At 58.9% G+C, this 22,961-nt stretch overlaps 1 protein-coding gene across 4 annotated transcripts in view; it reads right to left on the minus strand.

The window, feature by feature from the left end:
* Nucleotides 1–6,874: 6,874 nt before the first annotated feature.
* The window catches only part of PHF2 (PHD finger protein 2), a 92,697-nt gene continuing 76,610 nt past the window's right edge, over nucleotides 6,875–22,961 (minus strand). Inside the window, exons 11-23 of one of the 4 annotated variants that reach the window (XR_009051436.1) lie at nucleotides 22,745–22,834; nucleotides 21,811–22,170; nucleotides 20,673–20,792; nucleotides 20,114–20,232; nucleotides 18,161–18,339; nucleotides 17,957–18,027; nucleotides 16,977–17,140; nucleotides 12,526–12,800; nucleotides 11,166–11,261; nucleotides 10,536–10,645; nucleotides 9,525–9,930; nucleotides 8,625–8,848; nucleotides 6,875–7,548 (exon numbers count right to left, since the gene is read on the minus strand). Coding sequence is in view for 3 of the 4 variants with exons in the window: in XM_057723221.1 (XP_057579204.1) it covers nucleotides 8,760–8,848; nucleotides 9,525–9,930; nucleotides 10,536–10,645; nucleotides 11,166–11,261; nucleotides 12,526–12,800; nucleotides 16,977–17,140; nucleotides 17,957–18,027; nucleotides 18,161–18,339; nucleotides 20,114–20,232; nucleotides 20,673–20,792; nucleotides 21,811–22,170; nucleotides 22,745–22,834 (2,079 nt within the window). In the remaining variant the exon portion in view is untranslated. Of the gene's footprint in view, nucleotides 8,849–9,524; nucleotides 9,931–10,535; nucleotides 10,646–11,165; nucleotides 11,262–12,525; nucleotides 12,801–16,976; nucleotides 17,141–17,956; nucleotides 18,028–18,160; nucleotides 18,340–20,113; nucleotides 20,233–20,672; nucleotides 20,793–21,810; nucleotides 22,171–22,744; nucleotides 22,835–22,961 lie in introns of all 4 variants that reach the window. The other 3 variants (XM_057723222.1, XM_057723223.1, XM_057723221.1) reach the window with 3 other exon arrangements.

Genomic DNA, 22,961 nt, shown 5'->3' on the forward strand with positions numbered 1-22,961 from the left:
CTGGAGCCTCCTTCCTAACAAACCAACTCCCTCCCCCCATTTGAATACCCCTCTTCACAAAGTCCCCTTTTGTCCCCCTCCCACCTTCCTGTTCCCTCCCTCCTCTGGGGTCCCTGGTCCTTCAGTCCACCAGCCACTTGTGCCCTTGTCTGCCCCGAACAAGGGCCTCCCCATGGCTCCAGGGTCCACATCAAGGACATAGACTGTCCCCTGGGGTGAAATGGGCCGGGAGAGGTCCATTTGACACTCAGAGGATACCCTGCTGTGGCTGCAGGCATAGAGGCATGAAAGGATGGAGGGCCTGGAATGTAGGGATCCCATAGGCAGTTAGTGGAGACCTATGGAAGGTGGCTGAGCTGAATAATGACCAGAGGAGGTGGTGTTTGGGGCTGAATTTGGGGACCATGAAGAAGGAAATCAGGGAAACAGAGGCAGGGCAGGGCTGGTACAAGGTGCCCTGGGGAAGGCTAAGGCAGGGCTGACAGGACCATGAGACCTGACAAAGCCAACACCAACCCATCTAAGCATGTTGGGGGAAGGACAGATAAGAAGGGCCTCAGGGGTCCAAGGCACTGAAGATTGAGGGTTTGGAGCAACTGAGTGGGCACAGCTGAGGGGTCCTCTCCAGAAGACTGCAGGGTGGGGGCAGGAGAGCCAAACCCAGAGAAGGTCTGCATCTGGGGAGAGGAGGAGGGAGGTTTGAACAGATGGGGAGTATGAGCCCCCTTCCCCCACTTTCAGAACTTGTTCACAGATTGCAGCACAGCAATTCAAGAAGCACATGGAGGGTTTGATAGATTGGAAATATATTCTAAAGCCACAGTAATGAAAACTATATGGTCTGAGTCTGGAACAGAAAAAACAAACAAAAAATGAAAGAATTCCCCAGAAAGTATCGTTATTTACATCTGCCACAAGCCGCCAGATGCCTCCTTTTCATAGAACCACCCCCCAACCCCTAACCCTGGCACTGCTCCTGGTCACACCCTGGGAAGAGCAGAGTACAGACACCGATAAACCCTGCCGTAGATTAATTCACAGTCACCAAGAGAAGCCCACCAACAAATGCCGTGTGACATGGGCCACAAATGCCTGGATGTTGATGGAGGATAAACTCAGGATCCTAGCTCTCAGCCATGAACTACAGTTCATCCCAGGGGGTCATAGTTAGATCATTTAAAAAGAGAAGAATAAGAAAGTAGGACTGGGTTTTTTCCCCAGATTTAAGCATTTGAGCAAAGATACTGATCCCAGAACACTGTAGGGACCCATCTGTGAGCCTGGCATTAGTTTATCCCTATGACTCCATCGAAGGTAAGATAACTGTCCCCATGTCACAGCTCACAGAGGTGGCATCTCCACCAGCTGCAGGTGCAGAGCAGGGAGACCCCTGATGGCCCATCTCAGGCAAAGTCACGCAGTTTCCCTAAACTCTAAAAGAAATGAACCCAAAACGGAGGGAAGGAAGGAGATACAAATGTGACAGACCAAAGCTTACTCTACAAAATGTGTAAAGAATTGTGGCCCATTTATACGAGATTTCCCTTTGGTACGCAGAAGAGGTATTATTGGTGTACACATACACACGAGGTATCACTGATTCTAGACAAAATTCTAGAACAGCATTCTACAAAAATCCTCCCTCTCCAGGGGAGAAAGGCACATGTTGTAACACACGTGGCTTTACACACGCAGCCAAAATGAGTAGAAAAGGTAAAGGGCAGTGCTGGCCAAGCTGAGCCCACATCTGGGGTGCAGAGACCCTGCTGGCCTGTGGGGGCTGCGCTCTCTCAGCGCCTGACCCATCCGGGCCGAGCAGCCCGAGACAGCACGTTCGGGGGCGTGAAGATGCTCTAGCCCAACTCAAGCCAGGCACACAGATCCTGTGCTCCTGACAATCCAGGGGTGCGGGGGGTGGGCCCGGGCCGATGGCTCCATTTTACAGGCAGGAAGTTGAGGCCTGCAGAGCCAGGACCACCTCTCTGCTCCTTCCTACGAGCTCCAGCACATCCGCTGTTTGGTAAATGCAGTGGGGGGCGGGGGGCAGGAGGGATTGCAATCTTGAAATAACACGGGCTGGAGTGTGGGTTCAGGCCGGCGGGGCGGGCGGGCGGACAATTAATTACGAGGATCCCGCTTTGAGCCGGGCGAGGGCCCAGCTAGGCCGGGTGTTTACATGCACGCTCGTCTGTTTGGGGCCTGCAAATCCGTGTCAGATGTTAATGGAACAGCATCATTTTTCTGCCGAGGTGGCATCCCCTGGGATGTTTGGATGAGGCGGCCGATGGGACTCGGCCTGGGAAAGGCGGGCTGGCGGCTGAGGCGGGAGGCCATTTGTCAGGCTGCCCGACAGCCCGCAGTGCTCCCCTCCCACCACCACCCCTCCTCAACCCCGCAGCCCCACCCGGTGTCCCTCCATCCACTGCGCTCTGGGGACGCAAAACTGTGAGTCGTGAAAAGTAAGGATCCACTCCAAAAAATGGGAAGGCTCCTACAAAGTGGAAGTGAATAAACATTTAACTGGTCATCGATGCAACCGAAGGGTTCACAGCCAGCCCAGGGCGCAGCCTCTGCTCCACGCCTCGCACCTCTGCAAGTCGGGGTACACATAGCATGTCCATTGGCAGGCCTGGCCACCTGACGCCGGGCTGTGTCCTGCGTCCTGCTGCGACTTGCCTCCTGCAGGAGCAGTACTCCTCAGGCCATAGCAGAGAAGGTTTAGGGCAGACCAGGTGGGGACATGCCACCCCCCAGCCCCACCTCCCCACTCGGTCCCCCTCCTTATCATCAAGAAGGCTGATGGGAGAAGAGGCCCAGAGAGGGGAAGTGATGTGCCTGAGATCACACAGCAAACAGGCTGTCAGGGCAGGCAGGTGGAGGAGCAGGGTGCGCCCCAGCAGAGGGCCAGGTGGGAATGGCGGGCCTGTGGGGAGAAGTCGGCCCTGCAGCACCCCTGTGTGGGGTTGTGCCATCAGCCACTCTGCAAATGAGGAAGCTGAGGCCAGCCCCGAGACTCCACAGCCAGGCTGGGCAGGGCCTGCCATGGACCTTGGCAGGGTATAGCAGAGTATAGCCACTCACGTCAGGGCACACAGCCTGGACCAAGGCCTGGGGCAAAGAAAGCCTTGCTGGAACCTGGCCCTGCCGACCTCTGCACCCACACTGCTCCATGCTCCTCACAAAGCTTGATCCTGCTCCAGGGCCTGTGCTCTACTGTTCGCTCGGTCGCAACACACTTCCTCCATGCTCTCTGGGCTCTCACAAAGGTGACCTCCTCAGAGAGGCCTTCCAGCCCCAGGACCCAAGCCTGAGGTGTAGGGACAGAGGCAAGTGATTAGCCTGGGAAAGCTGTGGTACCCTGCCCAACACACAATAGACACTCAGGAAATGGGACCACCCTGGAGGCATAACCACTAGTGAAGCCTGTGGAATTCAGCACCAGCGCTAATATCTTTGGTATGAATCTTACGCACCATCATCACTATGGAGAATTGCTTTCAAAGGGCTGAGAACAGCAGCAGCACCTTTAGCCTTGGAGAGGGAGCCCTCTTCACTCTTCCTCCCACACGCCATCCACCTCTCAGTACCACGGACAAGGAGGGCAGAGACCCCTGGCAGCCACATGTCCAACACAGGACCTGCCTCAGTGTCCTCATCTGCAAACAGGGCTCCTTGTTCAGGGCTGTGCACAGAGGCAGGGTGGGCTGGGTCCAGAGGGGGAAGTGTGGTTGGGGAAAGGGGACCTGAAGGTCTCTGCACAGCCTGGGGCAAAGGGAGACCCCAAGATGGAAGAGAGCTGGGCAAGGGGATGGCCCAGCCTGCTGCCCTGTCCAACCTCCCACCCCCTCCCCTGTGCTCAGCCCCTCGCCCCGGCCACTCCCAAAGATGGCACCTCAGCTCATCCCCACCCCAGAGCCTTTCTCTCTGCTCTGGCACAACTCTTCCTGCTGGCCGCTGTTTGCCGGATGGTGTCTCTCATAAGCTCCAGGACTCTGTAACAGTCCTGCCTGGACTTGAACCCCAGCTCCACCAACTGTGAGACTCTGTGCCTCAGTTTCCCCCTTGGTAAGATGGCGACCGTTGTAGGACCTGCCTCAGAGGGCAGCTGTGAGGTGTGAACGTGCTGATATACGCCCAATAAGTAAACAGGTCCTGGCACACCCAGCACGTACCTAGCCCAGGACCGAGCTGATCTGATTATCATCCTCTCCTTCCCAGCCCTCACAGCATGCCGATAACTTCACTTCTCTTTGCCCATTGCTGTCCCTTCGGCCATTGGCCCCAGGGTCTTGCCTGCAGGACGCCAGACGCCAAATGAACTGCTGTTGCCATCGCGGGAGGACTGTTCGTTCCTGGCCCTCCCCTGCCCCCTGGTGGTCACCCTCAGTATTGCCCCAAGGCACCAAGTAGGACCCTTTCCTGCAGGTTTGGGAACCGGCTCTGGGTCCGTCCAAGGCTCTGAGCGCCCAGGCAGGACCATGCAAAGCAGACTGGGCTGCCGGCGGTGCTGAGCTCCCCGTCTGCACAGAGACGATGGGGACGTGCCTGACGGGCACAAGGGATAGAGGCGGAGACCCAGGGCGAGGAGGCGCCTTTGAGGGGAGAGGGAGCCCTAGGAAGAGGCGCATCCTAGGGGAACAGGATCCAGGGGGAGAGTAAAGCCCTTGTCCTCAGCTGACCCTGCAGCTGGCTGCTCTCTCAGAGAACCCACTGAATCTGCTCGCTAACCTGCAGGGACTCCCCAGGGCCTGCCACGTTCCCCACTGTGTGGACACACCCCGCCTGCTCTGGCCCACTCCAGCCCCACCTCCCACCATCTGACCACCCTGAGGTCTGGTCACCTGGCCTGGGGACTTTGCTTTTGTTGCTGAAGACATTTTCATCTCATGGGCTGCTCCAGGGAAACTCCCAGACCCCCCTCACTCACCTGGAATATAAGACGACACCACGGGTGTATCTCGGCACAGCCTGTCCCGTTGTACACAGGAGCAGGTGCAGTGTGGGTCCCAGGCAAGGCCCACGCATCCCAAGAGGCGCAGGGGAGCAGGTGTCTCCTCTGAGCTCCGTGTCCTCCTTGGCAAAATCGGCCCCAGTGAAGCCTCCGGAAGGTTCTCAACATGGAGCCTGGAATCATAGGTGCTCAAGAAATGACTGTAAAATTCAGCTGAACTTTGGAAGCGGAGTTAAGGGGCAGTTTGTTTATTTATACCGTGGTCAATGCACGGGACACCAGCCGCACGTGAGTCTCAGTCAGACAGAGCCAGGGCAGCCTGCAATAACAAACAGCTCCAACATCTCAGAGGCCTAACATGCAACCCTTCATGTTTCCTTTCGCAAAGTTTGTTGCTGGTCAGGTGGCTGTCCAGGACCCTGCTGCTAGCATCCTGCGGCCCCCTGGAGCTGCCTCAATACGATGGTGGTGTTTCACTTACACCTGTCACCAGGGAGCTGAGAAATTATGGTGTGCAAGGGATGACCCCAGAGCACTCAAGTCTCACCCATGGAGGGTTTCAGTCTGGGCCTCAGTTTATCTACCTGTCAAGTGAAGGGCTGGGTCTGTGGGGCCGGGCAGGGAGTTTGCTCAGCCCCTCTCCTTCCAGTTCACTGTCATGGGACTGTTGGCCCTGCATGGAGATGGGGAGGGCTGGAAGGGCCACAGCCAGCACCAAACATGGAGCGACACAGGCCCCTTGCTGCTCCTGCTGCGGGGACACCCAGAAATGCATGTCCCTGGTCCACCTACAGGCATTCCTGGACACACGGGCTGCTGGGGCCACAGTGAGGGCCCAGGGCATGACCAGGCCATGCTGCACCAGGATGGTGTGGGTACAGCCCAGGACAGGGCCTAGGGCCGGGGAAGAGACTCTGGGCACCTTCTGGGAGGCTCTCCCCAAGCCTAGGGCCCCAAGTCCTAGATGGCCCTCTGCAGACCCAGTCTCTACAGCTATGCTTGGGTGGGGAGATCCAAGGAGCATCCAGATAGCTCAGCCTCAAGGACTCCAGCTCAGAGGCAGGGCAGCCAAGGCCAGCCCTGGGGGCGCTGTACAGAATAGCCCAGGACTCGGCATGGTCCCCTAGTGGCTGTGGGATGAGAATGTGGGGACCCCTGGGGGATCCACAGGGCAGAATCTGGCTGGATCTGTGCAGGGACAGGACAGCTGCCAGGAAGGGTGAGTGCCCAACCTGGGGGTGTGCAGAGGCCTCTCTCGCAGGATCCAGCAGAGCGAATTCAGGCTGTGGAGCTGCCTGGACTGTACACTGCATCCCAGGGCCCATCAGTGTCCGAGATGCCTGGCAACTGGGGCAGCCCTAGCATGGGCCCGGGGTCTCCTCTATGGCGGCCTCTCTGGCCAGCTGGTCTTTCTCCCTAATCCTCGATCCTTACTGTGCCCTGCTCTGTGCATCTGTGTGTGGGGGTGGGGGGCGGTGAATAACATCCGCTTTAGATTGAAATCCTGCACATGTTCTCAGGTTCCTCTCACTGGACTCAGCTAAACTGCACACCTGTGAACACTATGAAGGTACTAGAGGCTCCTGAGGATGCTGGGGGTGGGGGGGGGTATTGCCAGGGTCTCAAAGGCCTGCCCACTCTGACCCAGGGTCTCTTCTCCCTGCTCCTGCAGGCTGGCTCAGGGTGCTGCAACTTTGGGGTACAGGACAGAGCATATGCCCTGTGGGCAACCCAAAGGCTTTCCAAGGGGAATGTTGGCAGCCAGGGCCTGGGCCTGGGTAGGGGGCCTGGCCCGACTGCCCACCCTCACACCCAGCCCATTCACTGGCCCACTCCTCTCCCCAGTGTCGAGGACCCCCACCGCCCTCACTGCCAGAGTGGGTGACGGCGAACGAGGCAGAAATGACACAGACGTGGTTCTGTACAAAACCTGAAATATTTTTACTCTTTAAAACTTTGATCTAAGTTACCTTAGACCTCATGGACTCGATACAAGAGTAATATGAATTGGGAAATAAAACACTTTAATAGCCACAATAAACTTTGTTAGAAATGTACATGTTGCCAAAATAATAATAATAAAATTAAAAAAATAAAAGAGAGAGAGAGAGGAAGAGAGAGAACAGCTTGATGGCCAGGTTAGATTATATAAATGTTCAACAAGGACAGGAAAGGAAACCTTCAAAACGCCGGGTCCGGATCGTCAGGGCCCTCTGAGGCTCGCCCCTCCCAGCCTCTGGGCCCCCAAACAGGATGAGCAAGGGTGGCAAGGCCCACATGAAGCTGCCTCTCCTCATGGACAGAACACCCAGGGATGGGCATACAAACAAAGCTCATAAGAAATGTACAAATATAAAAAGCTACAAACATTAATAAATTACAGCATCACAAAACACAGAAACACTTCACAAGGTGCTAGTAAAATAACTGTACCCCCACCCCCTTCATCAACAAGAAGGAAAGAAAGAGCTGGTATTCAAGTTGAAGATTCCTCTTCAAATGTGTCTGAAATAGATCTTTTGTGTACTGTTTGCTTCTGTAAAGACAGATATAAGGCTGCACAGACATCACTTGTTTTTCAGGCAATACCTTAGTTCCTAAAAGAAATAATAATAGTAATAATAACCATAATAATACAAAGAAAGACGGAAAAGGAAAAGCATCGGAAACCCAACTGTTTCATCATACTCGGCAAAAAACTCGTATAAATGTTAATGAAGGACTCTATAGAAAGAAATTCCTAAAGATACTTTTACTCTTATAAAAAAGAAGTTATTTAAAAAGCTATTTACACGCTACATTCTATGAAAAATATGCTTCAGGAAATACATCTAAAATTAAAATACAGGATTGCCTGAGAAACAAATCCAGCCCCTCCGTGTCGGTGGGCAGACACGTGGTCCAGGAGCCACCCATGCACTCGACACCAAACGTTAACAGGTGACAAGACAGAAGTGCCTGGCCCCCAAGTCCTCGGGCTACCCGGCCACCATCTGCCCCACCAGGCATACGGCGGGGTGCCTTGGCTGGGAAGTGCTTCTCGGGGTACAGACGATCAGGCTGGACAGGGCCCACCCGTGTGGCTTAGCCTGGGCCCCTGGGGCCCCACACTGTGGCTGGGCCTGAGCCCTTCCCTGGGGACCCCGTGATGGCTCCCCCCCACTGACACACTGACCCTGCTGCCGGCCCCAGCCAGCCCCGAGAAATGCCCCAGGCATTCAGGGCACAACACCCACCAACTGGCCCACTACCCACCAGTTAGGGAGCACAGAGACTCCTCTCCTGGCTGGGCCGAACACTCTCTGGACTTGTCTGAGAATCACTTGGGAAGAGAAGGGGGGCACATACACACCCCGATTTCTCCTCCTCTTCCTCTCTAGTGTTCTTTGCCTTTTTTAAAGCCTCTGGAGGCTACCAGCCTGTGGCCAGCTCAGACTCTGGGCCTGATGAGCATTGGCTCACTCCTCCTTCCTTGAAGGACTCATGCTCCCAGCAGAGCTGCAGAGGCCCTGCAATCACACCCATGCTTGGGGATGCCTGGAGGCTGTCCTGAAACTGGAGTGGTCCTCAAACTGGCAGGGCCACGTTTCGGGAACTGGTCACTCTAAGCAACTTGAGAAAGGACATCTGTCCACATTGGCGAGCTCCGCCTGCTGAAGCAACAGATGCTCACGTGAGGGGGGTGGTTGCTGGGAGGAGGCCAGGCCCTCCCTGGGGTGAGGCAGCGAGACCACCCTCCTGGGGGCTGATGTTCTAGCGGGGCTCCGGGGGTCCTGAGCGGAGCAGAAGGATCCTGGCTTTCCAAACTTTAAAGGAGCAGTTTTCCATTCCGATGAATTTTCAAAATTTTCCCAAGCCTCTGTTTGGCAGTGGCCATGCCCTTTTTTGTACGTTTTCCTGGGGGAGGCGGAGACACAAAAAAGACAGATGAGTGAGAGGAGCGGCATGTGGGACGGGAGGTCTGGACCCCTCCTTGAGCCCCCACCCTGTCTGTAAAATGGGCCTGTGATGCCCAAGTCCGGGCAGTTCTGCATCCCTCCAAAATCACCCGCTCTCGACAAAGCACCCCACTCACAGGCTATGTCGACGAGGGGCTGGGCTGTGGTGAGGAGAGTAGGGACAGGCCAGGCACGGCGTCAGGGCCACCTGGAGCCACACTCCCCACGTCCACGGCCAGTGGGCCTCACGCCCAGAGTGCAGGAGGCCTCGGGGTGACAGTGGGGATGCTGTGAAACCCAACCAGCCGTCCCACCCCTAATTCACACAGAGCAGCCTGAGCCACCTTAGGCCCCTGCCAGTGAACCCTCGCAAACCAAGCACACGCTGACTCCAATCCAGGCCCCAAAGCCGAGGCCCTGGGAGTCTGAAGGGCCAGACCTAACTCCAAGGTAATCAGGACCGCCCCCTGCCCCGGTGAGTCACCAGAGCTCTCAGCCTTGAAAGGGACCACTGCTTTCACACATGACCGAGTGCCTGGCCACAGACATGCATGGCTGCAGGGACAAAGCAGACCTGTGGTCACCCACAGGGACCGTCTGCACATCTAGGTGACACGGGTCGGCAGACAAGGTACCTTTGGCAGCGGTGTTGTTGGGGGATGAGGAGGAGGGCCTCCTCTGCGTAAGGAAGACCCCAGGGGCCATGGGCTGAGAGGCACGACCGGCTTGGGCCCCGGCGAAGGTGCCGGCCGCCGTGTACTCGTGGTCGACCAGGCTGCTGCTGTGGGACTCTGGCGGGGGCTCCGGTGAGCTGCCCTCCTGTGAGGCCTGGCTGCTGGCCGTGCTGGTGGAGGCCGGGGTGGTGGAGGCCGGGGTGGTGGAGGCTGAAATGGTGGAGGCCGAGGTGGTGGAGGCCGAGGTGGTGGAGGCCGAGGTGGTGGAGGCCGAGGTGGTGCTGGCGGAGGCAGAGGCGGAGGGGGAGGTGGTGCTGGGAGCCAGCTTCCTTTTGGTGTTCTTTTTCTTTTTGCTTTTCTGCTCCTCCTTTGAACAAAAACATGCAGGTGTGTCACCCCCACAGGATGGACCAGGCCTCAGACGCTGGGGAGCAGCCCGCAGCCTGCGAGCAGCCTGGTCTGCTGTGCACAGGGCTTCTCCCTTGGAGCTGAGGAGCCAGCACTGCAGGAGCAGAAAGTGCTGGACCATGCCTGAGCCCCGCCTCCAGCCACCACAAGCCCCTAGAGCAGTACTGGGACCTCTGGAGGGACCAGCAAGGCCCCCTCTGCGAGGGGGACCATCCTGGACACAGGGATGCATGGGATGCGGCAGCAGCACTCGGCTGTAGTGGACAGACCCTGATCAATCTGGGTTCACCTACTGGTGGGCATGTAGCATGGGCCCCCTCCCTCAACACCCTGACCCCCTCCGTTCCCCACCACCCCACTCTGAGCTGCACGGGACTCCTGCCACCAGTTCCCAGCTTCTCTGCCTCCCGAAAACAGGGCCTTGGGAGCCTGGAGGAGCCAGGCTGAGTGATACTCAGTGTCCTCCAGGCTGCGACAGCGCCAGCCTAGGTGGTCTCTGTGCAGGAGGGTGGGGGAGCAGAGGCATCTGGGGAGCCTAGAGCTCAGGCGGGGGCCCCTCCTCACCTGCTGGGACAGTTTGGCTGCGGCAGCTGCCAGCCCGGTCTCAATGGAGGCCACTCTGGTCCCCTCGCGCACAGGCCTGTCCTGCCTTGGCACCGACGGGCCGACCCTCGCTGCAGGAGAAAAGGTCAGCCTGCCTCGAGCAGCCTCTCACTGCCTGAGTGCCCTCCTGGGAGCCCCTGGTCCTGCCCCAGTCTGTCCCCGAAGCCCAGGGACAAGTCCAACTCAGAGAGCATGGGCCCCAGCCTGGTGTGGGAGTGGTTTCCCTACGCCAGCAAGATGGGAGAGGTCAGGAGGGAAGTCCCGTGTTAGGTGAACCAGACCCCACCCCGCTGGCTGCCATGGTGGGGGCCAGGTGCAAACGTGACCCTCCCAGAGCTGCTCACTGAAGAGAAACTAGGTGGAGGGCCAGCTCACCGCAGGGACACCAAACTGCCCTACTGGCAGGAGCGGGGATGCCTTTGGGAGCTTGCAAAAGCACCTGGGCTGAGGTTCCAGAAGAGAAGTGGAACCCCAGTCAGGCTCCTGCAGGCAAGCGACACCCTCTCTGAGCCCCGCAGAGAGCTGGAGGGTGTGGACACGGCTGCAGGCATTCAGTGTGGACGGAGCTCCCCTCCCAGCCCCCAGCACTACCTGTCGGGCTGTAGGGAGCATCGTCTGAGCCTTTCCTCTTCTTGGACCTGGACTTGAAAACAGGACTGTCCTCATCCGACTCCAGGGAGGGGTACACTAGAGGGGGAAAGGGGAGGAAGGGCTGAGCTGCTGGTGTGGCCCCAGGAGGGAGGGCGCTGCAGGCTACTGGCATCCCCCAGGCTGTCCTCAAGTTGCCCCATGCACAGGTAGAGGATGCACAGGCACAGGTGGCCCCCTTGAGGTCCAGAGAGGACCAGACAAGGGGCTTGACCCAGCCCCCACAGCCCCCTGACCAGCCTCGCCATGGGAGGGCACTCCAGGGACAGGCTCTCCAGGACAAATACGCAGCCCTCGGACCATCAGGACTGCACCGAAGCCAGGCTCTGCACCACAGCGGCCAGCACAGCCCTGGCCCTGAGGAGCACCCATGCCCTGCGGGGGCTGGGACCGCCACGGGCAGCAGGCTGAGGCATGGAGGAAGGTCCTTGCTCCAAGCCCCCCTCAGCTGGCCAAGAGCAGCTCCCTCAGAGCCCGTCGGAACCCGAGTGCCGGGCCTGTAAGGGCTGTAGTGGGAGGTGTGGGGCCATGGCGCTGGGCAGAGGCCACAGCTACGGCCCAGCTACCAGCTCACTGCCCACCTCAGACCCGGGCCACAGAGCCACCCTGGGCCTTGGTTTCTCTGTCTACACAGACACAGGATGGACGTGGTCTCAACGTGTCCGAAATGGTATAGCCACGTGGAGGACAGTCGGACAGGTTCTCAGAAGGTGAAGTAGACAGTGATCCAGGTACATGCTGCGGGGGCACCACAGACACAGGCCATACAAAACCCCTGCACACCAACATTCCCAGCAGCACTGTTCACAGCTGCCAAAAAGTGGAAGCCACCCAAATGCCTGTGGATGGATGGAGGGATAAACAAACATGGTGTGTCCACGTGGTGGAGTATTATACAACTGTTAAAAGGAACAAAGACCTGACACGTGCTACAACGTGGATGAAGCCTGAAGGGTACACTCATGAAAGCAGCCAGGCACCAAAGACCAAGCATGGTGCAATTCTGTTCATGGGACATGCCCAGATTAGGAAAATCTATGAGGCAGCATACATCCGTGGCTGCCAGGGGCCAGGGGAGGGGTAGTGACTCTTCATGGGTACAGGGTAGGGTTTCCTTTCCGGATCATGAAATGGTCTCAAATTGGGGGTGAAGATGCCAGCACACCCATCCCTCTAAATACCCTAAGCACCACTGGGTTGCGCGCTTTTAAAGGGGGACTTTTAAGGCCTGTGAATTACACCCATCAGAGGGCCTGGCTCCCAGCACCCAGCATCCGCACCCTCCCCACACAGCCGCGCTCACCGTAGTCCGAGTCCTTGAAGCAGGCGTCCAGGTGGTCCTGCTCCTCCTCGTAGTCGTCCAGGTCCACACTGTTCTTGGCCGCCCTCTTCAGCAGCCGCTTGCCTGCGCTCTTGCCACCAGCCCCATTCTTCCGGGCGCCGTGGGCCGCCAGCGAGCTGCCCTTGGCCTGGCCGGCACCCCACGTGGTCTGCAGGCAGGAGTCGGATGCCTGCAGGTTGGCCATGGACAGCATTCCCTGAATGGCTTCCTGTGTGCTGGGGGAGGCGGGGGGCTGGCTGGAGGCACAGAGAGACAGGCACTCAGCCCACGGCCCACACATCCCCCCACTCGGCAGCCAGCAGAGGGTGCGGGGTGGAGGATAGTGGTGGCTGGTAACGTCCCCGTGGAAAGGGCCAGCTACTCCCTTCCCCCACCCTCTGCCCCTGCCCCCCCAACACCGAAGGGAGGGCTACAGGCCTTGGCACAGAGAGGGGCATAAAGAGAGAACAGGAGGAGAAAGTGGAGGGAGGGGATGAAGAAGGGCAGAGGGATAGAAGGTGGCATTACTTTCAATCTCTCCCATAGTGAAGTCAACAAGCAGATTCCCCCAAGGACCCAGGCCACCCCCCTCCCTCCCTCTTCCACTCCAGCTGGTTCTGTGCCCCCTCCACCCACCGTGGACTCCTGCACTCAGCCCCAGCCCCGGCGCTCCTTCCCCCAGGTCTTCAAGGGCATCCTCGCACCCGGCACCTGAGACGAGGCAGCACAGCCCCCTCCCTCCCATGGCGCCCATCTCCCCGGGTGACCCACATCATCTTTTCATGCCTGCACCTACACCCGCACCCAGACCGTCGCCCTTGCCCACCAGCCCAAGCTTCTGTCCACCTGGGTCAGAACAACCCACCACAGCTTCTAGGGAGCCTGGCCCCACCTCTCATTGCTCCCTGGGATGGGGCAGGGCACGGCTTAGCCCTCCCCGCTGGCCACAGATCCAGGAGGCCCAATGGCAGGCCTGCCCTGTGTGTCTGACACCCAGGCCCCCTTCTGCCTGCCCCACGTGCCCCCAGGGGATGGACCCACTCACACAGCTGCCAGACCCAGAAACAGCACCCGAAAGTGCTGGTCCACACGGGCCCCTGGTAGTTCTGCATGGTCCCTGCCCCCTCCCCGACTTCCAAGAAGTGTTTGAAGCATGTTTAGTAAGAAATCAAAAAAGAAAGAGTCCCTGCTCAGAAATAAGGGTCCCAAGACTGAGGCTGGAGGGTGCAGGGAGATGGAGCTGGCCCCCGGAAGCACAGACACAGAGGGTGGTCCCCCGTGGTCCTGGGGGCCCACCGAGGCAAGCTTGGACAAACACCATCCTGCGAGGGGTATTGCTGGGCTCCAGGCCAGGGACTCTGCCCCAAGCCAGGAGGAGGCGACGGCTGGGCGCCTCTCTGGGCAGCCCTCCACAGATACCACTTCCTCCAGCCCTGCCCCAGACGCACTGGACCGCAGTGTTCTGGGGTTTTGCTGGAAGTGAATGGCTTATGGTTCCAAAGCCGCAAACAGTAAGAAAAATCAAGTATGGTCAGACCGCCAGGGAGAGCTGGGACCCAGCCCTCCACCAGACCCTCCACCTGCCTCAGCATCCCTCCAACCCCCACTGTCCCATGCCATGAGCGCAAAGGACTACCCAGACCCAGCCAGGAGCACACGGTGTTTGGTGGCAGCAGTATCACTGCTGTACCATCGTCACTGAGGCTTTCTGAGCAGGGACAGACCCCAGAGCCGGCACTAGAGCCAGCAAGAGCAGACACCTGGCCCCCATCCTCTGCCAGGCTCTCCGGTGCTGAGAACCAGGCCCTCCCAGGCTCACCCTGAAGGTCTCAGGCACCCTCACCCAGCCTCCTGGGCCGGACAGACACCAGGCTTCCTGCAGGGATGGGAGGGTGGGGGCCAGGACACCCACCACGAGGGTCCTCCAGGAGCCAGCATGGAAGCCAGCCGCCTGCCTGTGCCATCTGGACCAACCTCGTGGTCCCAGCCCAGCTCGGGTGCAGCCGAAGAGGGAGGGGCCTTGGAGCCCAGGGCTGCAGTCTGTCCACGTGGGCCGGCGAATCAAGGAGCAAAGTCTAACCAGTGCGCATGGAAAATAATACCTTAATCCTCCAATTATCATACCAAAATCCTCTCCTTTCCCCCCCTGCGGTAAACACTGAGCAAACCATCCACAAGAAATTAACATATTTTCCTCCATTTTCTTTAGCTGTTTTTTTCCCAAACAGTGAATACTTAAAACAGAGCAAATGGACCATCAAACACTGACCTACACTCTAAATGGGAGACTTGGGAAAGGAACTGCCTGCGGCGGCCAAGGGGGCCCAGCCCCAGCAGGCACACGTGCACGTGTGCAGGCGTGTGTGAGCACACACGTGTGTGCCTAAGGAGCAGTTCACAGCACGTCCGCAGACTGGCTGCCCTCCTCCTGGCAGGCTGTGCCCAGGTTCGGCCAGGAGCCCAGGATGCAGCACCGGTGTCCCAGCTCCACACAGAGTTCTGGCTCCAGCCCCATCTGCCCTCATTCCGGGGGTGCCTCTCCCTGGAACTCGTGTGCAGGGCACCTCTCCAGGGTCTGAGCACCAGCCTGTCACTGAGGTGCCAGCTAGCCATAGTCTGCCCAGAAGAAAGCCACCTCCAAAGAGGTGAGGGTCCAGCCAGGGAAAAGGGTGCTCACAGCCAGGCTTCTCCTCCTGGGCAAAGGGGCCTCATGTCAGGGTCCCTCCCACCACCGCAAAGGCCACAGGGCATCTCTGCAGTGAGGGGCTTAGGTTTGCTTATCTCCAGAAACCACTTAATGCTGAACAGGAAATCTGCACCCCACAGCTCTGTAGAAGCCTCCAGCCACACTCCACTCCCATGAGAGAAGGTGCTTACAGCTGTGTCAGCGTTAACACTGCACAAGAAAATGGTAATTTATGAAAGAAAATACAACCATTTAATTTAGCAAGAACACTTCTCAATCAAGCCCTAATCCACCTCCCGGAGCCCCACCGTCTCAGACGGGGCTGACGTGCCGACTCCACAGGCTCGTGTGGCCCTCGGACGTCGACTCTGGAAGCACAGACTGAGAGGCGGAGGTGGGTGGGTGCAGGGGAGACCCGGAGGACCAAGCTAACCCCGTGCAGGCCACACGAGCCCTGTCCTCCTTAGGCCAAGTCACTTCTGGCCAGACGTCACCACCCAGCATGGGTAACCTTCCAGGAGCCCCGCCCTCGGGTTCCCACAGCAGCAGAGGGAGGCTCTGGTCTGCCTTTGCTGCTTGCTAGCAGTGTGACCTTGGGCAAGTCACCTGAGCCCTCTGAGCCTCAGCTTCCCCATTGAGGCAGCAGGAATCTGGACTAGGAGGGGAGCCATCCCCACCGTGGTGGCCGAGGCCCCCAGAGTGGGGAGGCTGCAGGGGGGCGCAGGCCCTGATCCCTCAGTTGTTTGTCTGTGATACTTGCAGAAATTCCATGTGAAAAAGTTAAAAAAGGCCCTAATGCTTAAAAAAGAAAGTTAATTGGGATCAAAAGAGAATTTAACTGGGACCACCATAAGAAAAACAAGCCCTGTGGCTTTCCATCTGATGCAAAACCCAAAGAGGATTAATCCATTTCTCTCAAATCAAAGGACTGAAACTGGGCAGGCCTAGGCAGGGAGGACCGCCTGAGCTGAGCGGACACACGTCCTGGCCTGCCCCACTGCCCAGAAGCTCACGGCCTCCAGGAAAGGCCTCCAACATACCCACCAGCAGTGAGGGGTTCCTGAGGCCACACACCTGTACTCACCCAGGTCTCAAAGACAGCCCGGCTTGCTTCCCACCTGCCCCCAGTTGGTGTGGGAATCCAGGACCCTGGCCAATGCAGCCCCCCCTCAGAGAGTGGGCTTGCATGTCCCTGAGCTCTGAAGCCATCACCATCCTTGCCGCGGATGAGGGTTCTGCAGGGATGCCAGCTTGGGGTCCCAGAGAGGCCCATTAAATGTCCTTGACCCCGACACTGGGCACACACTGTAGAATTTTTCTCATGTTATTTTTACGGCATTCGGGAAGTAATGAGACAAAGACAGCTGGGTAGCCTGGCCTGGAACAATCCTGACACCCTGCAGGTGCCCAGCCTGGCCCTGCTTCCCCGCGGGCACCTGCAGGTATGGTGGCCCCACAGAGCCCTTCCACCAGGGCCCCAATGTGGAACTGCTTCTCAGCCACCTCCCCCTTCGGCAGCTAGAAGCACCTGTCCTCAGAGCTCTGTGCCCTCGCTCAGAAGCTCCACAACGCACAGGACCTGCACAGCCAGTCCCCGCTCACCCCCTGGCCACCCGGCACCACCTCCGTCAGACAGGGGTCCTGTCCTGGCCACCTGGCCTCTGGGACATGGGCTGACGGAGCCCTGCGTGGCCCACCTCTGCAGACACGCCCACTGCCCTAAGTTCCCTGTGGGCCCCGGGCCTACCTGTTGGGGTTGTACTCGAGCGCGCCAACCTCCTCGCTGGCCTGCAGCAGGTCCAGGATGCCCGCAGCCGAACCCCCACCGTCCTTCTTCACTTTGGCATTGCGGGTGGGCTTGGTGTCCGTGTCTATGTGCAGCGAACCCTCATCAGAGGAGTCATCGCTCTGCTGTGGGGACAGAGCAGCCGGTCAGAGAAAGGCTTGGGCACAGGGATAGGGACTACTGTTTCCCTCCAGTGACAAAAAGAGGCTGTTTAAGAGCCTGTTCTTGTAATAAGCACCACAGGGCTGGCGGACCAGACGCACACAGGGCGCTAAAGCTTTGCACTGGCATCTAGGAGCCCCACCTGCACCGTTTCCCCAGATGAACCCTGGTTCACAAGACCTCACATGACAGCCCCAATACTGCACACAGACACAAAAGGAGTCAGCGTGGTTGGACGGGAGCAGGCAGGTGTGCCTGCACCCGAGGGACACCAGTTAACAGCCCCTGGCAGGTGCCTCTGCACGAACACACTGGGCTCTGCAGGTAGGGTGTGACCCTGACAGGGAACCTGGCTTCCTTGGGGACGGCCACCGTGGCCTGGGTTGGACATGCATGGCCTTGGAGGACATCCAACTTAACCCCCATACCTTAGCACAAGACCCAACCCACAGCAGGCCCGGGCTGCTCCCCGCTGTACCCCAGTCCTCAGGCATCACGGAGATGCTTGATCTTCACGGCAGATCTGACCGCACAGCGCGGCTCCCGAGGCCCCACCACTCACAGAGACTTGCAGACCTTCTGCAAGTCCCACATCTGCTTGTGTTCCTGTGGGCAGAGCCCTGAGGCTCAGAGCCCCTCATCTGGAGCCCAGCCAGCCTCCCCAGTCAGAGATGTCCCACCACGTGGCATTCAGGCCACGGCCTTGAGGCCAGCCAGAGGCAGGGATGGACATTTCGCTCAGCCTCCTGTGACCAGGGTCCCAGAAGGTACTCACTTACCTTGTAGAGGGCGGAGTCCAGCTTTGGCTTTGTAACGGGTGTGGGCAGCGGCTCCTTCTTGTCCAGTAAGACTGAAAGCAGAGCAGATGGGAGTCAGCGGCAGCTTTGGAGGAGCAGAGGAGGACCCTGGTTCAGCCACACCTGATGCCCGGGATGGGCCCTACGGGGCTGAGCCTGCCCCTCCCCTGAGTTCCCCCAACTCACAGGACAAGTCCCTCTTCGGAGCATTCTTCTTCCTCCTAATAGGAAATTCGTCAATCTTGAGCTCCCCGTCATCCGACACGTACTCATACTCATCCCGCACCGGCTGGGACTTGTCCTCCTTGAAGTTCTGCAAGGCCCCGAACACCCCCGGGCCCGGCTGTGGCTTGAGGGCCTTGGAGCTGGGGCGGCAGAAGTGGCCCAGTCAGTGGGCATCCACACAGCCTGGCCAGTGCCCTCAGCAACCCCCACCCCCCACCCCACCACAGGCCTTGGAGGCCCCACAGCCGGCTGGACCCTTCCCAGTCTCACAGCCTCCCCTCCAACGCCGTGACCCCGGTGAGGACAGCCCACAACCCACAGGGTATATGCCTGGCCCTTCCTCGGGCTGTTTCAGGCTGTGCCCCTCTCTGCCCCCCCAACCCCAGCCACTGGATGAGCACGGCCTTCTTTTGGGCCGCTCTGGGGCCTGATACAAGCCCAGTGTCAGATGGAGCCAGTACCTACTGGCCTTGGTTTTCTACATAGCTATTCAGGAAAATTAATTTCAGGGCCGAGGTGTAGACACAACAGTCTAAAAAGAATCAAACAATGCATCACCCTCCTGGGGTAAGACAAGGCTACTGCAAGCGAGGAGAGTCCAGCGCTGCAGTCACTGCCTCCCTGTGGGCTGAGGGCACCAGCGCACACGCAGCACTGCAGACAGCAGGCGAGGCACAACGGAAGCACAGAGGACAGCTGGCAGTGAGCCCCTGGGTGTGCGCGTGAGCTCCGTAACACAACACACGACACACACACCCACGTACACACGCACAGGTGTGACGTGTCCATAGACCCCCGTCTCCCTTTCTCCCCTCCACTCGTAAACTCTGCAGCACCATCAGTCACAGAGTTAACACTGTGCAGAAGCTCCCTGGGACCGAGCAGCTGAGCTTCAGATACATCAGAGACCCGCTCAGGGCCATGGAGTCAGGGCGACAGCCCCTGCAGACCAGACCCATCCCACCTGCTCACCACGCAGCCTTGGCACATTGCCGTGAACTCTTGGGAATAATGGGCCCACGTATGCCAGGCTCTGCAAGAGCACTGGACGCTGACTAGCTCTGTTCCCCCACTACCTGAAAATGGCCTTCTCCTCCCATCTTGCAGATGAGAAAACTCAGGCCTACAGCAGAAAAGTGGCCCCGTTCCCACTGGGACGTGTCTGCTTCCTGATTTCTGGGCACCCACCCTGGATTTTGGATTCAGCATACAACTGCATGTGGGACCGAGGCTAGCAAGGGGCTTCTCGGTGGGCACAGGGAGTCAGGCCCACCCACCTCCCATCTGGCCAGCCCACCACACTGGTCAGCAGACAGAGACCCCTTATACAGTCTGGAACCCAGACACACCAGCTCACACACACATACCCTCCCAGGCTAGGTGCCCCCATTTCTCCACTTAGTGCCTTCTCCTCCAGGAAGCCCTCCCACCAACTCCCTTGGGCAGACAAGGACTCCACAGCACCCCAGGCCCCACAAATCCTTCTTCCATGGCCCCAGTCACAGCCATAATTTTAGACAGATTTGAGAGTACTGGATTCGTACCAGCCCCTCCCCACTGGCCTCTGGACTCCAAGGCCAAGATCCTGATGCCCACCACATCCCCTGTGCCAGCCCAGGACAGCCACTCGGCTAACAGCTGCCCAATCACACTATCCCCTCCTCGCTGGCACAAACCACTGCCCCCTCCCCACCTACGGGAGCTTTTCGGCTTAGGAGGCAGGGAAGGAGTCTGCCTGGTGAGGCCCTCGTGAGGGCTGTGCCTGGCGACAGCAGCCAGCTCAGAAGCGGGGCTTAGCTGCAGAGCTCTCCAGGAGGGTGTATGTGTGTGTGACGTGGAGGGGGCTGTTCGGGGGGTGTGTGTGACATGTGGCGCATGTGCGACCAGCCCCTCCTGGCACGAGCACTCACGTACCCTAGCAGTTTCTTGTTGGAGAAGGAAAACGAGAACTTGGTGTCCTTGTTCCCTGACAGAGGAGACTTCTCCAACTTCTGCTCTTCCTCCATCTTCAGTAGGGAGTCAGGTTTGCTGTTCTGAAAAGCAAACCCCCACATAGGTGGCCAGTGGGCAGAGGCAGCAGGACTGGCCAGCTTCCTCCCTCTGACATGTCACCATGCCCACGGCAGCCCCAGGCCCACAGGACCTGCCCTCGGAAGCTGCCCAGCTTCAGGGAGTGTGAGCTTGAATCAGGGCAGGCCACAAAGGGCCACGCCATCCACCCTCTTAGGCCGAGATGTGCCCACGCCAGCCCCTTGGAAGGCGACTCCATGGAGGTCACGTGCACACCTGGACCCTCACAGCCCTTCACGGCATGGCCCACCTGCGGACAGGTGGACACACACCTGACACACCCTACAGGCACACACACACCCCACCAGGCCCACACTTGCCCCACACACCACCTTCTTTCACTAACTCAGCCCTCCCTGAGGGGAGACTCACTCACCAGCCCACCTGTACACACACATCTCACCTTGTACTTCCACTTGGCCTCCGACTTGCTCTTGGTTTGCTCTCGGATTTCCAACCTCTCCACGTCATTCTGCGTGCTGATCACCTCCTTGTTGGGCACACTCAGGACATTCTTTGTGGCCTAGAAAATACTAGCCATGATCTAGTAGCGGACGTGGGTGGGTAGCAGGGCTCCATCACACTACAGTACAAAGTGAGAACCACACAGCACAGAGTCCCTGCCTCCAGCTGGCCGACATGTGTGAGCTCATCCATCCATCAATCTACCCAACCACCAATCCAACTAACCCTCCACTATCCACCCACCTACCCATCCTTCCATCCATCCACCCACCCATCCATATATCCACCAGCCACCTATCCACCCACCCACCTGCCAGCCACCCACCCACCCACCCACTCATCCATTCACCAACAATCCATCTATCCACCCACCCATCCAACAAACCATTCACCCACCCATTCACTCATCTACTCTTACTCCTCCCTCCCTCTCTCCTTCCTTCCTTCCATCCATCCATCTATTCATTCATACATTCATCTACCCTCTTTTGCCTTGAGGAAGGGAAAACCAATGTGCCCCACCTAAGCCCTGCAACACTGGCTCCGATGGCCACCAAACCCCTGGGAAGTGAGTAATGACTTTCCACTAGCAGGAAATCACTTCAGTGCGGCCCGGTCTCAGGGATTCACGGCCCCCAAAGCCCACACCTAAGACCCTCTACTCACACTGGTGGGTCCTCAGGGCCAGGCATGCCTCTCTCACTGCCACAGGGGCTCAGGCCCCCAAGGAAGCCTGTCCCCATCACCAGCTCCACTCCTGCCTCCCCACTGCCCCCCACTGGGTGCCTTGGCCACCTTCAGGTCTCAGCCAATGTCTAGGCCGCAGGGAAGACTCAGCCGGCTCGTCCCCTCAGGTGACCCTCAGTGGTGCCACCCTGAGCCAGCGCAGACACTACTGCCTTTATCGTGAGGGTCTCTCCCCAGTTACCCACTACACCAAGCTGGCTGGGGCAGACCCCAACTGCCCAGGGTCTCTAGCACAAGGACACGACAGCCCCAGCAGCACCCCACAGGCCTGGTCCCTGGAGGTGTCTGCAGGCCTGCTGGCTGCAGGTGGGGAGGGCAAGGCCACCCACCTTGCCCTTCTTAGGAGGCTCGATCTTGGTCAGTGCCTCCTTGGTGTGGGCTTCCAGCAGGTCCAGGTTGGGGATGGTGGGTGAAGCAGAGCCTCTGCACTTCTTTCCTTTCTTCTTGCCCCCATCCTTGAGCTTCAGTGATTTGGGAGGCTTGGGGGGCTTCGGGGGCTTGGGAACTTTGGATGGCTTGGGCATCTTCACGGTTTTGGGAGTCTTTTTTTTGGATACTTTCTCCAGGAAGGACCGAGGAGGGCTGGCCTCAATGGGGGACGGGGGCTCCTCCTTTTCCCGGTCCCCAAAACAGACCTCGTCCGAGGAGACAGCCGCAGTCACTTCAGGTCGGGAGGCCTTGGAGGCACTCTGGGAAGAGGACAGGCAGAGGTGACCAACCACGCCCCGCCAGGAGGGCCTCACGGCCCCAGGCCACGGCAGACACTCAAGCAGAAAAGGAGTGTCTGTCTATGCCGTCAGTGGCACGCGCACATTCATCCCACACCGTCTGTGAACACAGCCACACCGCCTACACCACCTGTGTAACACAGTCACATCTGTCCCACACCCTCCGTGAGACAGGGTGCCATCCATCCACATCACCAGCCACTTGACCCCTCCACCTCCTTGGTGGGGACTGCTGTCCCACCCTGGGGGCTGGACAGGCTCGCACAAGCAGGGTCTCAAGGGGCCAAAGGAGTGCTCCCTGCAGAGTCCTTCCCCACCCCCACAGGGAGCTGCGGGGAGCCTCCCTGCTCTCTCATCCCAGGGCTCCCCGCCAGAGCCTGCAAGTCTGCACCAGGGCCCAGGGGTCCAGAGCCACCGTGCAGGTGCCCCTGCCGCAGAGGCTGGAGGAGGGGCCGCTGCACACACGGCCAGCTCCGATGGGACACAGGCAGGGCCTCCCTCAGCCGAGGTCCGTGGGCCTCAGCGTCAGCCCTACCTCGTTGAGCCGGATCTCTCTGGCGAGGTCTTTGATGAGCTGCGAGGGTTTGAAGTGCTCTGGGAGCTCATCCTCGTGTTCCGCCAAAGCCTGCAGGGCAGCCACGCACAGGGTCAGAGGGCAGCCGCCGGGTCTGGGCACGGGCGCCCACCCCCTCCACCCACGGGGCCCCAAGCAGGCTCGGCCTCCGTGGTTTCTGACTCCGGCCCTCTGCCCC

The sequence above is a fragment of the Hippopotamus amphibius genome, chromosome 2 (genome assembly GCF_030028045.1).
Source record: "Hippopotamus amphibius kiboko isolate mHipAmp2 chromosome 2, mHipAmp2.hap2, whole genome shotgun sequence".
NCBI lineage: Eukaryota > Metazoa > Chordata > Mammalia > Artiodactyla > Hippopotamidae > Hippopotamus > Hippopotamus amphibius.